Raw genomic sequence first — 17965 nt, forward strand, 5'->3', positions numbered from 1 at the left:
TAAAGACTTAACTAAGTGTCCTTCTGCATTATGTAGTTTGCAAAGCATATACACACATGGAAATATAATCGGTGTTTTGTGCTCCCATGGTAGTAATACACAAGATACGTAGAATTAATGACTACTTCTTTCTTCGTGAAGTTTACAGGAAAACAAAACAAAACCCTCTTGTATTTGATTCCTGTTTGAGTTTTTCTGGTAACATTTACCAAGATTTATCTGATTAGAGGTTAAAAACCCCAGCACCCAAAAACCACAGGCTGCATATATCTGATAAGTACAATGGCTGAAAGTGATGCAAACTTGGAGAGAGAAGCCTCTTCCGGGAAGTCAAGATGTTTTGATTCTGTATTTTCATTCAAAGGCATGAAGGTTTCCATGCAAAGAGTCCTACGTGTTAGCCAAGTAAACAGACATTGCTCAAATGAATGAAGTATCTAACTTGCGAAGTCATATACAAAAAAAAAAAATCAATTAGAAGGAACGGTCAGTTATATGACCACAGATACCATCTACAACATGTGTTATATTGCCATCTACTTATTTATATTTATAGAGTGGATATATTGCATTCATTTCAAAGACACTGCAGATATTTTCTGAGCAGTCCCAGCTCTCAGCCTCTCCTCACAGGAGAGATGCTCCGGTCCCTTCATCATCCTCATGGCCCTTTGCTGGACTCTCTCCGCCAGCTCCAGGCCTTTCAAAGTCATTAGAAAGCCTTTCCAAGCTCTCCAAGCTCTTTCCAAATACCTCTCCAAGGTATTTGGAAATCAAGGAATTTGGGCACTTCTCACCAGCCCGTACTGCTCAGCATCATGAAGTGCCAAAGCAGGAAGAAGTATGTAAATGACAAAAAAAAAAAAAAGAAAAAAGAAAAAAAAAAGGTTTTGAGCAGTACTTCTCTTGGCTAGTATCTACGTTCACTCGTCATTCTACTGCAGAATTGCACCTGTGTGCGATGGTGTAATATTCCTCCATGGGAAAATCTTCTGTTTCCAAGGTTTTGTTCAACTTTAAATCAGAAGTACCATCTAGAAAGTGGCACAATGTAAGTATTTAAACAGAAAATTAAATCAGAACTTCTTTTCATCAGTTGGGCTATGAATCCAGTCCTGCACTAAAACTGTCAGTCCCAAGCTCAGGGCATTTAAATTGAGAATATAATTTTCAGACTCCTGTGTTATTACCATAACCAGCCTCTGCAGTACTACAGATGGCAAACAGCAGGCTGGTACTCCCTGTCTGCAGGTCTGCATGGGGATACAAGAAAAATAAGAGACAAACTGAAGAGGTGAACTCTAAGTGAGTTCACTTCCTATATGGATGCCTGTATTCCAGAAATGAATCAAGTTAAGAAGAGCTATAACCAACTTACTTCTCATTTATATCATCCATAACGAGGTTTAATGAACTTTAATGGCACTTTAAATATAACCTTTCATTTCAATCTCCTACCTTTTCTAAGCATTCACCTTTATATATAGTCCAAATTACTTCCCTGAAGACACTACCGTACCTGTTCACGAAATCCCTCACCTAACCTGCCTTACGTCCACCCAGATCAACCATTCATCATCTAACTCACTCACCTTTAATTATTTTGTTAAAATACACATCCATTTTTGAACCATTTCAACAATTTTGCATCACCAGCAGATTTCACGGCGCTGTTATCTACCCCTTCCTCAAGGCCTTCGCACCACAAAGGGCCTGCCTGTGGCAAAGCATTTTCTCAACACTGCCATACCAAGCTTCCCCTTGCAGATACGATGCTAAGTTGAGGCTACTAGAATATATGATGATCAAATTTTTATTCGTTTATCTTCACAGCTCATTGCCTGGCGGATCCCAGTACTGAAATAATTCATTTGTTAAACTAAACAGCTCAAGAACGTCTTCAGTTTCATACAAACAAATTTAAAAATGCTGCTAGCCTCAAGTAACTCGTAGTCCATAAATAAATATGCAACATTAACCAAACACTTAACGCTTGGGTTTTCTTTCCCCTTGCCCTCTGGCTTGGGAGCTTTCACAAATTCCAGTCATGTTTTCCCTGCCCGACTCTGCAACTACAAGCACCAGAACTCAACAAAAATAATTTAAAAGCCCTCCTGATCTCGACAATTTGGCAGGAAAAATAAGCATTGTGAAAATCCTCAGCTTATTTACAAGACAAAAGTGAGGCATTTTCACCGTATTCTAATAGGCAGGCAGATATTTGCCTACTTGACTGCATAATTTTGTTAGTGTGACAAGCAGAAAAAAGGAGGTTTCCTGTTTTGCACATCCCAGTCTGGAAGAGACGGACAAACACGGATATTTCACAGAGGTGGAGTAAATCAAGAATATTCCCATATCCTCACATTTCAGCTCGAAAGAGACTCTTGCCTGCAGGTTTTCTATACGTTTTTTTTTCTGAAGTTCTTTGGTGATGTAGAGTTTCAAGTCTGTCAAAGCCACCCCAGTATTCAGCTGGAAGAGTCGAATAAAAATGCCTTTATCTGCATACAAATGGACATGAAAATACAGGAAAAAAACACCTCTCCAATTTTCACAAGTGACCAATGTCAGTGTTCACAAAATCAGCTATGACATCCTCTCATAGAAATGAAGAGCCGCACTTGATTACCATAACACGCTGCATATTCGTCTGTTTATTTTTATTTTTAATCTTTGGCAAGTGTACAAAGTCGTACAAACTTCAGAAAGCCTACAGCCATAATCTTGCGGTCTAATTCGATCGAACAACATTGTATTAGAGATAGCAAAATGTAATAAATTGATAGGTGGAATTAAATTCCTGCTTTTTTCAGAAACCTGTCTGCACACATTCTTCTTTAAATTTCAGTAAGAAAAAAAAAAAAAAAAAGATTTGATTTCTGCTCCCAGAATATTAATGAGAACTTCTCTTATCGTCTTTTCTTGCCTATTCTCTTTGAGATCAATGCATGAACTGAAGCTCACGCACAGACTGGAGACGAACCTTGCAAGAGTTTCAGCATGTTTTGCATAACATCAAGGAAAGAGCCGAGCAAATATTAAATAGAAGAGACACAAGAGAGAATTCAATGGCAATTAAGTGTGCTGCCACAAAGCAATCAAATAGTTTTCCTCCAAGTCTTTTGTGTTTGCTCAGTTATGACTTTTATTATTGTTGTTAATAAAGTTAAATGAGAGAGATGAGTGGTTTTGTGTTGTTTTTTGATTTTATTTTATTTTTTTTTAAAAGAAAATGGTGTTTATTCTCAAGAGCAGAAAACCTAAAATATATCTAAAAACCACAAAACATTAAACTCTTGACACATTAGAAGAATTTGACTAGTTTTTCCTGGTTATTGCCAAGTCAGAAATGCATTAAGAGGAAAGATGACTCCTGATCTGTGGTCCTTGGAGATATCACAGAATCACAGAGTTGTAGGGGTTGGAAGGGACCTCGAAAGATCACCAGGGCCAACCCCCCTGCCAAAGCAGGTTCCTCAGAGCAGGCTGCCCAGGTAGGCGTCCAGACAGGCCTTGAATATCTCCAGAGAAGGAGACTCCACAACCTCCCTGGGCAGCCTGGCCCAGTGCTCCGTCACCCTCACCATGAAGAAGTTCTTTCGCATGTTGGTGCGTAACTGCCTGGCTCCATTTTGTGACCATTGCCTATTGTCCTGTCCCCACAAACCACTGAAAAGAGGTTGGCCAAATCCCTCTGCCTCCCACATTTAAGATATTTATAAACATTGATGAGATCCCCTCTTGGTCTTCTCTTCTCCAGGCTGAACAGGCCCAGGTCTCTCAGCCCTTCCTCACAGGGAAGATGCTCCAGGCCCCGTATCATCTTTGTGGCCCTCAAATATGACACTGTTATATCCCAACTCACGTTCCCCCTCAGCACTGCCCTCCTCCTAGACATGTGCAGACCTCTAGTTATGGCTTGGAAGTTCAGATATATCCTCCTGGAGGAGGGCTGAAGAGTATTTACCAAGATCTCCATACTACTCAAGGATATGAAGTCTCGCTGCTGTTGCTCTCTGACCCATTTTAGTGGCTCAACATGTGAACTCTCCAAAGGCTAAACCAGAAAAATGCCTAGTATGCTATTTAATTTACCTAGCTTACATTATTTAATTTACCTAGATTGTAAGAGAACACTAATTTAGATAAGTAAGTCTCACAGACCCGATTGTGAAAAAGCCACAAAAAAAACAACAACAACGAGACAAACACGAAAAAGCAAAGCAGCAACCCATACCAACTTCTACCAACCCAACGAAGCCTTTGAAGTACTCCTCCTAAGCTGGTAAGATGCTTTCACGTTGGTTTACGTTGCCTGTAACACAATTGTGTTTCCACGTACAATTTCCATTCTTGCACACTGTGCTTATCTGACCTTGCGGAGGAAACTGTATTGGCAAAGAAATTTTAAAGGAGGATAAAGAAAAAAAGAATTTCTTGCTGCAAATTGCGGTGTTGACTTTAACCACTTCTTCCCTTGGATTTGTTTGAAAATGTTCCAACAAGTTTAAATCAGGTTTATGGGCAAGCAGGTGTATACTTCAGGTGTAAAGGATCACGTAGTATAAAGGAAATTCAGACTACTTCAAACTTCTAGATGAGTACTACAATCTGAGTGTTAACGATACTGTACCTGTATTTGCCCACTCACGGGCTGATGAGTAAGAATTTAAGCACAACCTATGCTTCATGTTTGTTCTTAAGCTCTTGCTCATGACAACTACAGTCTACTGCAAAGAAGGGATGAAATATGTGAAAACCACCGGTGCGAAGCAGAAATGCACTTCTCAGAGGTAAGAAAAAGTCTTTTACAGGCCCTGATAAAATAAAAGGTGGAACAAAACTGAGAACCCACGCAATGTGCACTGCCTATCAATAAATATGTGGTTAGAAAGGGCAGTAACATTTAAAACAAACAAGAATGTCAAAGTCCAACATAATCCTAAACCACAATTTATTTGACATATGAATGTCCTGACATTCAGCTAGAATTCCCTTTTAAAATTATTATTACTATTATTATTATTTGTCCTCACCAATATTCACCTTCTGTTCTCAGCAATGTATTTTTATCACCAATACTCTTCATTGGTTGGCCAGAGCACAGTTATCTGTTAGGTTTTTAAGTCTTTTCAACAATAAAAGTTCAAAGATAGTGTGAAATCATAACAAAAGGAGGTGAACATTAAACCACAAACTAATAAGCTTTTTCCACGAGGAAGACAGGCATGCAAACAAAAAGCCCAGTTTCTCTGGACCAGTTTCGTTTCTGATGTCAGACTTTTAAAATATTTGTTCTTTTCCATGAATGGACAAATTACTGATGGTGTAACTTGTAAACTTCTCAAAATTTACTAGGAAATAATTGGCACTTTGCTAGCTATCTCAATGGCTAGCTATGAATGGTTCCAGCTGGTACAATTAAAAACAAAAATTGGAGACAGGGGAAAGCCCATGTTTGTGAAGATGGAGAAATTAGAGAATAGCCCTGTGCTAGCACACATGATCTAAGAAGAAATCTATCACGGGTCTCGTATTTTATATACCAGCTGCTACTTTCAAAAGCCATCTGCTTCATTTTTCTGCACACGAGTTTTTGATGCAGCTGCAGTATTTCAGAACAACGTTCACTCGGGCTGACAAGCCATCCTGCCAGTGCAGTTCATAAAAACACCATGTGGGATTGAGATTTCTTTATTAAGAACAAGAGTAAAACCACTCTGAACTAAGTACTGAACTCTTTCCAGGAGTTTAGAAATTTTAAAAAAAAGAGCCTACTTCTTATGTCTTAACAATATACTTTCGGTTTAAATTTGTTTATATCCTAAAAAAAACCTATAAAATACAATTATCAAACTTTCTATTGAGTTTTGTTTTCAGGTATAAATACTGTGAATATTCCTTACTTACAATGCTATCAAAAGCTGGCTAAAAACGAGCAAATACCAATAATTATCCTCTGCGCTGGCTCTCCCATCTCATTTAATGTTACCAAGGCATTTCCCACAGGATGATCTCCAATTTTTCAGGACAGTTTAAAATTAAGCAATCTATTTCTCCTGCTATACTTTCACTGCGTGTGACCTACTTTTACAACTTAGGTTTTCAATTTTATTTATACATATGTTTTTTGGGGGTACCAATTGTCTTCTGCACTCCCATTTAGTAAGCAGCACAGGAGTTGTCATTAGAGTAGTTTAACGAAGCGTGGAAGACAAAAATTAAATTACATCACTTTCTCCTTAGGCAATGTGTTCTGTCCACAGATTTTCAGCTGGTGTTTTTATGTTTGTCATTCAGAAATTAGTACCTGTGGTTGGTTAGAGATATCTGCGTTAACAAACACAACTCTCCTCCTTCTCTTCCTCTACTTACAATAATTATTTCTTCTTTCTAACAGCTTAGGTGTGTTCTAGCTCCTGTGTTTAAAGGTTTTAAGTTTCTGAAAGGTGTTCAAGTCCAGAATACATCAATGCATCAGTCTACAAAAGCTCATCTTCAGCAGCTAGTTATGTGCCCATGACAAAAAGCAAAGCACATACCACATTTCTTTTCTCTGAAACCTGGCATTAAAAATTAACCAAGATACTCAGTGTTCACATTCAGATCGTGTTTTATTTCCTACTTACTGCAGGTTGCCCACCTAAGTCCACCACAATCCATGTCACCGCTCTTCCTACCAGAAATAATCATCTCAAATATTGTGTGCTTTCGGTTGTAATCTGCTGTGCAACATAAAATAGACTGCCAAAAAGCTGTAGCACATCCTGGGAGAGATAAAGCATTAGATGAATGTGGAAATGTCCCGCTCTGTAATTGTTTATAATCACAAGGCTGCAAAAGGAGATGGCTCTGTGCTGCAGACTCTAAATAATCAAACTGAGATACAACTTTGCCTAGAGAGAGTAAGGCCCCAACCCACATTGCTATAGCTTCAGAAATCTTATGCAAAATTAACCCTCCAAGATTTGTGCCTCATCTGCTTTAAATGAAGTACCATATGCACAAAAACCCAAAGCAGGCTTCTAATGTCATCAGTATTTTAGGAGCCTCCTTAATAATCATAATGGTAGACTTTAAAATGCACACAGGAGGAAAAGGCATATGTGGGAGCTCACTGCCCCTATTTACCCATCCGATAATATTAGACTTATTATAGAAACTAAGGCTACATTAGGGAAAATTAAGGCTTCAAACCTTTTCTCGTGGAGCTAAAAGCACAGATTCGGTGTCAGGATAACATTCATTTGCCATCTGCCCTCAGCTGCTCCTCCTCTTCATCTTCCAAGGTCACAGTCTCTACATTATCTAGAGGTGATCTTTGACATCTCTAACTAATTTTGGAAGCTCCTATGTTAATAATAAGGGCATTAGAGGTAGGGGGAAAAGAGGAAAAAAAAAAAAAAAAAAGCAACTTCTGACGAGGCATTGTTTGGGACAGAATGGCTAAAAATGATCCCTTCTGTCAGAGAGGGCTGATCTCCAGATGTCACCGCAATATCCACTGCAGCTTGGAGATCTTCAATAAAGTAGGACTATACACTTGGGAGCCATAGAGCACTCAACCTACTAAGCACGCCTTGCTAACAGCTCATTTCATACTCCTCCCCTCCGACACACGACTTTGCTTTTCCAGATCAAACGAGTCCAAGGATCAATGTGATTTACATTTCAGTTGTCTGAGGGATGTTATACACCCCATAACCTGCTCATCACAATGCCATTTTGTTCAGGACACTGGGAAAGATGCACACATGCACCAATATGTGAAAATCTGTGCTATTTTCAAGTTAACAGCCACTCACATACGACCGAAAGCAAGCCCACCACAAGCACTATTTTCTCCACTTCTGTTGACAGGTGGAAGTTTAAAATCAAAGACGTCCTTTTCCTTCAGGCTGCGCTCGACTAGTGAAGAAGGATTTAGGAACACAAGCATGTTTCACATTCCTGGCACACGGCCCTGCTAACAGAAAGCAGACGTTTGACACAGAACATTTGGAAGATGCAGAAGCAGCGACGCACCCGAACAAACAGCAGGACCTGCAAGAACATCGGCGCAGTTACAAGACCGTAAATCAGCCGTTATAGGGAAAAAATGAGTACTTTATGAGGAATTGTGAATTTCAGCAATTTCAAGAAACCGACCCCTGTAAAGGGTACCTCGCTCATAATTACTTTTACAAGCTGTAAAGAGCAGACAGGTGATGTTCACTTAGATTTATCTTTCCACTTTCTAAGCAGCTGCAATTCTTACATTTATTACAGTTCGCCTTAGGGCACAGTTTTGTGTGTCAACCATTAACTCTTCTTGAAGGATTTTATTTTATTTCCAACAGGCTGCTAATATAAGGAACAATGCAAGCTTTTTCCTCCCATGTCCTTGATTCTCTACAACACTTTTACTATCAAAGTCACTTGCTTTAGGTCTCCCCTATTTTTATTACAGTATAAGAGATGCTGGTATCTAATTAGGTTAAAGAGTCTAATTCCCAGCCTGCACTTCAAATTATATCTCATGCACCAAACCCTTATAAAACTTTAGTCGTTATTATAGCAATTGTCCCGACTTAAAAATCTCTTTCGTTTCCCCCAAAATGTTGGGGGACAGATTATAAAAATGGCATTTTATTTGCATATATTTCTCTCGAATAAAGAGAGAATTTTCATTTAAGGAAATTTCATTTAAGGAAATGCATTTAAACTGGTAACTTTACCTTCACAAATGCTACAGCAGCAGGACCAAAAAATCCCATTGCCCACAAGAAACCATCCCATTTTTCTTTATAGTACAGATTTATTTTTTTTAAATCAGAAAACTACCAGCGCTTCTTTTCCATTTTTTTTTTTGAAAGGGATGCCATTTCTTATGAAAACAAACCTGCACTGCAATTGCCAAGTGAAGCAAATTCAGCTCTGTCTTTCCAGAGCACCGTGTAGCTGCCCTAACTTTGAGCTCATCCTCCTTCTGCTTGCAATTCCTCCTCTTGTGCATTACATAAAGTTTGCCTCATTTTAAAAAGCAAACCCAAAACAAGTCCTACGGTCTCCTTTCTCCGATAAACGGACACCTCCAGGGCAGCTCCATGCCATGAACTATAAAAGACAGCATAGAGAAAATTTGTACATTTATAAAAATGACTTTTTCCTATTCTTTGGGATTGAAAAGCCCCCAAAAGTTACAAATCTGTTGGAAGCACAGGGACGGCAACAATGGGACAGCTGATGCCCAAGAGCTGGTTACCCCCCACTCTCATCCAGATGCTTATTCCCTTTTCATCAAGGGATAAACCAGCTCCAATTACTGGGGCCTAACATGTTATTCAAGGATAACCGTGGGCAGGCTCTTGTCCCACAATCAAAGGCAGGCGGTTCAAGTAGCTTACGTCTGATTTTAATTATATGAATGTTTTAAAAATCTGTATTCTAGCTTGATGTGAGACACAGCTTTCGGTCCTCGCTCAGCTATTAAGCCTGTACCACCTCCCGGCAGCGTTATCCCTGGACCACAGGGAGAGGAAGACACTTGCAATGATTCCCAACCAACACTTTTTTTTAAAAAAAAGGAAATTGAAATGCTCCAAAAAGAACAAGAAAAGCGTGAAGTGTAATTTTCCTGACTCGTTTCAATCCAGTTTTTAATTCTCTTTTCATACATTGTTTCATCTGAAGTCTTCTTTAAAATCGGTATATTAAAAAATCATAAAAAATAGTTGAATTTATCCTTTTGAGATTTACAATATCAGTTAATAGAAAAAAATACTTAGTGTTAAGAATTCATTTGCAGTAGTTTTCCTCAGCAATCCTGTGTACTTGCTGTTTAAGGGGTTCGGGGTGGGTTTGGACTTGACCTTGTTTCGGATTTGGGTACCCAACACGACAGGACAGAACTGAAGACAGGCACATAAAGCCAGTACAGCATCTGCAGACTGCGTGGTCAACCTTAAAAATGGCACCTCCTGATTTTTGACAACTTAATCTCTCAGTTCAAACACCACTGGGTGGGATGAAATTTGCCTGATTTGGCTGAAATTGCAAGCAGTTGGGTGCAAGGGAAGAACACAGTCAATGCGATATCACCAGCTAAACGTGCTTCTACTTCAAGAAAACACCTCTGTAGACCTATCCTCCACTACCTTTGCTGCCTTTTGAACAGACCAGGAAAAAAAAAGTGAAAAAAACAGAAAATTCAAGCACAAATCTGACCTGAGCATCACTCTTCACCATCCCCAGACTCAGCCTGAAACCCAGACACTTGGACAAACCACACGCTATCGATGCAAGTCTGACTAACTGTGACATTACAAACAAGTCGCAGCATTTCACCCCCGCCAAAGTATTGATTTGAATCCTTCGCTGTACAGCTTGCAGAACAGGGGCACTCTTGTGAAAGGTCTCATTAAGTGCCCTGCTTTTATACTCCCAATTAGGACCGATTACGCCCACTGCAGCTGGCAGAGTGACTGCCACTGACTGCGAACGGCTCCGCTTGCAGCGTCTTGGTTTCAACTCCTGGCAATAAAGAATATGTGATACGAAAAAAGGTCACAGCATCCTCAATGTAGTCAAACACAAGAAACAAAAAAAGATTTCACATATTAAGAACAAGATGAAAAACTTAAATGCTTGCATCAATTTATACAGGCACGCATCGAATGAATGGGAGAAGTCATGCACGTGGGGTGGCAAATGCGTGCCAGTTTGCAGTTCAACAGCCTGGTTTGGTTCAACTGTATGAATAAATTGTGTCTGTTGACAGCAATTAAGGTAATATTTTGTCATCTTTACTAATGTTCTGGGCTTTTGTGAAAGATGGAGGATCACTTGAGGACTTGGTCTTGCCCGAACTTTCAGGTTTGCAACGATACCGCTGCTCTGTAATTAAAACTCATGAAAATAATTGCATGACTTCTAAAACCCATGGACTTTTCATAGGTGACAGAAGCCACCAGCTTTATTTTCCTTCTCCACGACCTTTTTAATTTGATGTTGTACATTTTTAATCAGCCAGACAACATGTGTTTAGATGTTATCAAGCCAGCAACAGGTCCTCAGCCACGTCTTGAAAACAAAGATTTAGTCACGGGCAGCATCTGGTCCCCCAAATCTTTTTTTTTCCTCATTTAAAACACACAAGGTAAGACCTTGTTCGACTTTTACATCCATTTGAATCTTAAAACTACTACTTTGGCTTTTATTTTTTCTTAATTCTCTAACTGGGCCCTACAATCATTACCTTTAACGTAGTAATTTCTGTGCTGAACCCTCCTGATATCCGTGCACGCACATATAATTTAGATGTGCTTTGTTCTTGCCCATACACAACACGCTGTGTCTGATGACACAATGTCTGATTGTGAAGGGTGAGCTGTGGCTAGCAGAAAAGAATGCTAAAATGTTGTGGGAATGACAATTAGAGACAAAGTGAAAAATTCCTTCCACGTCCCTCCCTGTTTTAGATCTGTTTTATGCTGCAGCGTTATTGCTCAAAACCTTTTCCTGCTTTCTTTTCCTAAGTCAGTGGGGTTACCTTACCAGATAGAAGTCATTGTTCTGATTTAGCAAGAAGCCAAGTGAGAATTATGGAGCAAAACAGAGCCAGGGACAGAGTTTGATAGGTCTGAAAGTTACACACTTGATTTCCATGACAATAGAGACCCAAATAAAGGTATTATAAAGGCAGGACCCCAGAAGGAAGAACTGTCTTCTTTGCATATCAGTTCCTGCACAGCTTCATAAGCCTTCCTGCTATTCTCAGACATTTGTACCTGTTTATAATGATTTCTCCAAATTTAGTAAAAGCATCTTTGTTTACAAGTATCCCTCTGGCACTTCTAACTCCTTCCTGGAAAGAAACAGTCCTGTGAGGCACGCATGAGAAGCTGCAGGCTTGCAATGCCACTGTTTGCAAACATAACAAATCTCTACATACGAAGGAAAAAAAGTAAGTACACCACAAGGGACTGAAAAGACATAGCTGCTGCCCTTCCTAGGGCTGAATTGTGGGATTAAAAAAAAAAATAAAAATCACAAAACCAAACGTAACTGTGTGTTTTTACCCAGATTTGGGCTGTGACAGCCAGGGGAGTTTTGTCACACTACAATAAAAGGGGAGCAACCTGGGGGAGTTCACCTGAACTCTTCCCACCTGCTGAGCAGGCGAATGATGGAGCTGAGGGGATGATTCTGGAGCTCATCACCCACTTTTGCATTATGGAAAACAAAACCGTCGTATGTTTAAAGCCAGGAAGAAGAAAGTCACTTGCTGCTAAAGTAAAAAGGAACACGATTTTGTTGCTTCTGCCAGAACCCCCGGCAATACAAAAAAGTCCAAGCATATGTCACAGATTGGTTGAACTGGAATACTACGTCCAGATAAGCACTGCAGTAGGATTATTGCCTTCTCAGGTGTCAACTCCAGCACACATCAATTTTGTTACACATTAAAAAAAATTACAGGTCATTTACCTAAGGCAGTAACATATGTGTGTACAATAAAGTGTAACAGATGTTTAAGAAATTAATGCCAATTAGTAGTAATTCCCTATACTGACTTAAGATGAAGGATTGGACAGAGGGGCTGATTATATTTTTGTCTTTCTAGGATCTTAAAGAGGAAACTTAACCAGAATTACTGTCTCCTAGTTCCTCATCTGCAAATGTAAGAGGACGCTGCCTATTCACAAGGGCAGGGCAGTCCCATGGTTTGCCCCAGCTCCAGTTATATCCTAATTTTAGGTGATGTTGCTTGAGAATTATGGCATGCCCCAAGCAACTGACCTAAGATTGGGATATTTCTGAACCTGGCAGATGCCGTGTTCTCCTGCCTCTCAGTCCTACCTTATTCTGTCTCTATTATGACATAACGTCACAGAATCACAGAATCACAGAATTTTCTAGGCTGGAAGAGACCTCAAGATCATCGAGTCCAACCTCTGACCTAACGCTAGCAGTCCCCACTAAACCATATCCCTAAGCTCTACATCTAAACGTCTTTTGAAGACTTCCAGGGATGGTGACTCCACCACTTCCCTGGGCAGCCTGTTCCAGTGCCTCACAACCCTTTCAGTGAAGAAGTTCTTCCTAACATCTAACCTAAAACTCCCCTGGCTCAACTTAAGCCCATTCCCCCTCGTCCTGTCACCAGGCACGTGGGAGAACAGGCCAACCCCCACCTCGCTACAGCCTCCCTTGAGGTACCTAAAAAGAGCGATAAGGTCGCCCCTAAGCCTCCTCTTCTCCAGGCTGAACAAGCCCAGCTCCCTCAGCCGCTCCTCGTAGGACTTGTTCTCCAGGCCCCTCACCAGCTTCGTCGCCCTTCTCTGCACCCGCTCAAGCACCTCCATGTCCTTCTTGTAGCGAGGGGCCCAAAACTGAACACAGTACTCGAGGTGCGGCCTCACCAGAGCTGAGTACAGGGGGACGATCACCTCCCTAGCCCTGCTGGTCACGCTGTTCCTGATACAAGCCAGGATGCCGTTGGCCTTCTTGGCCACCTGAGCGCATAAAATGACACCTCTTAAATGATTTAGATTAAAACTAAGATTCCATATAGTAGTATAAACTACTGGTTAGAAGTGTAACATAGAAACGTATCTGGTTTACAAAAAAGCCACCATTAATAACAGAAATTGTTAAGCACTGGCAGTATTTCAGTGCACGAAGGCAGACATTACACCACCCAGAAACTCAAAAAGACCAACCTAACATGTAGCAAATCAATAACAACAGCAGAGTTACAAGAAAATGCTCATCTTTTCAAAGATGCCATTGTTGGTTCCTTTTGATTTATATATGATTAGATTTTTACCAATTTATGTTTCTGCAACAATACATTATCCACGTAAGCAATGCAAGAATTTCCCAAACTGATGCCAGCAAAATAGAAAGTAGCAGAACTGAACGTACCTGCTGATAGAAAAAATTTAAAGTTGGTTTGTCCTCGGTGAACTGGTTTAGAAATCCTTTTGGCAAATACCGAATTCGTAGTTCATACCTGAAAAAGCAAGAAAGAGTTGAGATGAGCAATCATCAAGAGTTCCTCACAATTAAAGACGGCCTTCAAAGGTTGTGCAAAACAAAGATAAAATCATAAACTATGGGGAAACTGACTCTTTTGACCACTCAGAAAACTAAAACAAGGGCAGTAAGTACCCAACATTTCCTAAAAACCCTTCCGTGGGACCTTTGTATGGAAGCAAACCTAAAATCCTGGTGCCCTGCCTTCCCAAAGCTTCAGGAGGGAACTGAAGCATCAGGACTCAGTGGATACGTGATTAGGACCACAACCATGGGAAGGGTGAACCCAGAGAGGTGATGACAGCAGGTCACCAGCCATAAACACTGGCACAACCACTGCCAGAGAATTTATCTCTGGTTATCAGCAGCGTGATTCTCCACGCACAGATCCCAAATCCTCCAGACAAAACAAGGGCGTGCTGAGGGAAAATAGCTCAGCTCCTTCTTGGATCCAGTACTGCAATGTCCACTTTTGAATTGCACCACAGGTTTAGAAGGGATTTACCTGTAAAAAGGTTTCCTGCTTCCTATTTCATCACTAAGCAGCAGCAAAAGCTGAATGAAGTGGTTTTCAACGTGGCAGTCATGTACAAGCTAACAGTGCATAATGGGTGACATTCAGATTTCCCCTTGATTCATGATACACCAAATTTCTACCCCTTCTCAAAGCCTCAACTTCTATTTCTAAATCCTAAATTTAGCATTATTATTTGTCCTGTGGCAAGAGCTAATGATGTTTGACACATACTGCATTCCTGCCATGCAACCCTGATAATAAATGTACTCATCCCTCTAGGGCAAGCATCCCTCTACTTTCTTTTAGGCAAGTAATTGGGACGCCCATGAGCAGGGTTTATATGGGGCTACGAGGAGTCCTACACAACAGACTGCAAAGAGAAGCTGCAGGGTTCTTCTTTGCTTTGAAATCACTGGAAATACGTTGTCTAGTTAGAAGTCAAACTAAGGAAAATATTTAGAAACTGGAAACACACGCAGACATTGTACACAAACGAGGAATATTTAGAATTAAGGGGTTTCTACAGGACAGCAAGTCGTTCTGTGCACAGAAAACTACATTCTTAAACCATCTTCAGGCTGTAGGATATACAAGAGATGGAGGACACCACCAGGCAGAAGCGAGAAAAAGACCCAAAGTCACGTTTAACGAGTCATTTTTTGAGAGTTTGTCTATTTCAAGATACATAGAGGATACCTGGTTATTCACTGGAATTTTAACTATAAGGCAAATTGTACCTATTAGTGTATAAGTGCCGAGGAGAGAAGGCAGCAGGCACACATGACCCAGAAGCAGAAAAGCAGAGCGCTCCCTATCACCACCTCAAATTCATCACCCTCTATCCCCTCGATTTCATCACTGAATACCACTGCAGAGATTGAAATGGAACAAATCTCTATAAAAAAAGACCCATTTACACTTTTTTCTTTGTTCTGTAACCCACTATGTCTCAGTTGTCCTGCTACATTTTAATATCAACACCGCTGTGCTCTGAAAGCCATCCTTACTGTTCCTCCTTATTTCTCAGGTGCACTTTCTCCTATTCGTGGTGCTTGCTTTTGCTGTTTCTGAGCCAAAAAAAGAGTATTCAAAAGTGAAGATCCAGCCTCTGAAAAAAGGAAAGCGGGGTGACCTGAGACCTGAATGCAGCAGGGTTATCCACATTGCAGAACTTCCCGGTTAATTAAAAGCAGCTTCGTTATGCCCATTTCTTTCACCCCTAAAGCAGTCTGACAGCTGAATTGGAGCTGAATTTGAGCAGATCGCTGGATGTTAACACAAAATCCACTACCTATTGTATTACTGTTAGGATTATTTTGTACTAGGGACTTGCAAATACGTAGCGGAGGCTGATGTGCAACTCGAGGGCATCGCATGGCATAAAAGAATTGAAACATCAAACCAAACCAAAGAAAAAAGAGCAAAATCAGCTAAAGAAAATTCAGTATCATCCAAACAGAGGCCACTTGTCTTGGGTACAAACCTCTGACTGGAGCAGGGCCACGTGTGAGGAGGAAGAATCCTCCCTGGGCAGCCTGGCCCAGTGCTCCGTCACTCTCACCGTGAAGAAGTTCTTTTGCGTGTTGGTGTGGAACTGCCTGGGCTCGATTTTGTGGCCATTGCCTATTGTCCTATCCCCACAAACCACTGAAAAGAGGTTGGCCAAATCCCTCTGCCTCCCACATTTAAGATATTTATAAACATTGATGAGATCCCCTCTTGGTCTTCTCTTCTCGAGGCTGAACAGGCCCAGGTCTCTCAGCCTTTCCTCACAGGGAAGATGCTCCAGGCCCCGTATCATCTTTGTGGCCCTCCTCTGGACTCTCTCCAGGAGATCCCTGTCTTTTTTGTACCAGGGACAGGTACATATTAATGACAGGTTCTGAAGATGGGATCAAATTTTCACACCACATAAATGAAAAGACCCCTTTATTTGGTCTTCCAAAGTACAAAGAACAAACACTGGCTGAACACCATTGCTCACCCTACACCTCTTCTCCTATTTTTCAATCCTGCAAACAGAAATAAGACATCATTCAGGCCTGAAGAGATGGATATGGAACTTATCTCAAACCTCCAAGATTCAGTCACCCTTGTAAAGAGGTAAGAAAATCCAGGAAAAGCGGCATTTCCTATCTGCAGAGACCTGCCTGCTCCACTGAGGAGCCATAAAACATATTGCTTTTTGCAACAGGACCTCATGAGCAAATCGAGCAAAGTCAAAAAGCTGGGCTGGGCCAGCAGTAGTGACCTTCATTACCTATTTATAAACCAATCTCTGACTACACTTATGGGAACGAAGAACCTGATTTCCAAAGGCCAGCTCAAGGATGGGCTCGATTTTCAATATCCTGTAAATTTACCCTCTGAAACGCAGCCAGCTGAAGAGGATGCCAGGTCCCTTCTCACAGCACTGACCTGCTCGCTGAGCCAGTCAGCCAGCTAATGTTCACCTCCCTTAAGTTCACTAAAAACACTACCAGAAGACTTGTGGGGAAGCTATCCAAACTTACAGCACAGGATTGCTACGTTCTGGGGCTTCCTTCGGGGTATTTATCTATTAAACCCGAAGCATGAGCGATGTCCCGTTACGAGGAACACTTTTACCCACACCCCTATAGAGCTGGAAGAGCCCTACCCCAGGAGGAACAACCAGTTCCAAGAGATCTCATTTGTTACACGAACCTTTTTTGATTATCCCCCTTTTTTGGGACAAAAAAAGAAGGCCAAGAAATGAAACAGTGCTTTAGCTGCTGTGATTGCCGAGTCTGATCAAAAATGACCAGGGCTGATGCTGTGAGTTAAGAGTCCTGCATCCTGGTAATCCTATTTTACCTCTCTGTACAAGGATAAAAATGACAGTTAAGGGAGGAAGCTTCTTTCATCTTTTACCCTCGTGCCCTTTGAAACATCCAATCATTAAAATAATCCTACAAGTGAAGAGGAGTTTCTTCATTAAAAAACTGAGTTTAATGCAGTGCCCAGCTCTGCCTTGCTGGCATAAACACGGAGAGGAAACCTGAAGCAAATAAATCAAAGGCACTCCGGTCTTTATTACCTTCCCATAAAAGAGCACTGGGATTTTGTTTGTATTCCTCTTGTCATCTGGGACCGTCTTGCACACACAGCTGCACAGAGCTTCACACAACCAAACGCTTAATGAAGAATTAACAATTTATGCTAGGCTAAGATAAACCTACCAGCAGCAGCGTTGGTGGAATTCAATAACGAACAAAACTCTCAGGCTGCATCTGGACGACCCCAGTTATTCTACAGCAACTGCATGAAATCATCCTCAGATTTTACAAATGCTTCTGTAGTGCTAAACCTTGGACATCTCCAAGATAAGGCAGTATTGCCCAAACTGACATAAAGCAGACTCCAGAATATTTATTTCCCGAAAAGTTATCACAAACAAATAAGCAC

At 40.9% G+C, this 17965-nt stretch overlaps 1 protein-coding gene across 10 annotated transcripts in view; it reads right to left on the reverse strand.

Moving 5' to 3' along the window:
• Window positions 1-17965, reverse strand: part of PTK2 (protein tyrosine kinase 2) — a 191577-nt gene that overhangs the window by 79116 nt on the left and 94496 nt on the right. For all 10 annotated transcript variants that reach the window (XM_084282052.1, XM_084282050.1, XM_084282051.1 and 7 more), the window contains one exon: window positions 13912-13999. In XM_084282052.1, the coding sequence (XP_084138178.1) occupies window positions 13912-13999 (88 nt within the window). The remainder of the gene's footprint in view (window positions 1-13911; window positions 14000-17965) is intronic.

Source organism: Netta rufina (assembly GCF_964035555.1).
Source record: "Netta rufina genome assembly, chromosome: 2".
NCBI classification, from domain to species: domain Eukaryota; kingdom Metazoa; phylum Chordata; class Aves; order Anseriformes; family Anatidae; genus Netta; species Netta rufina.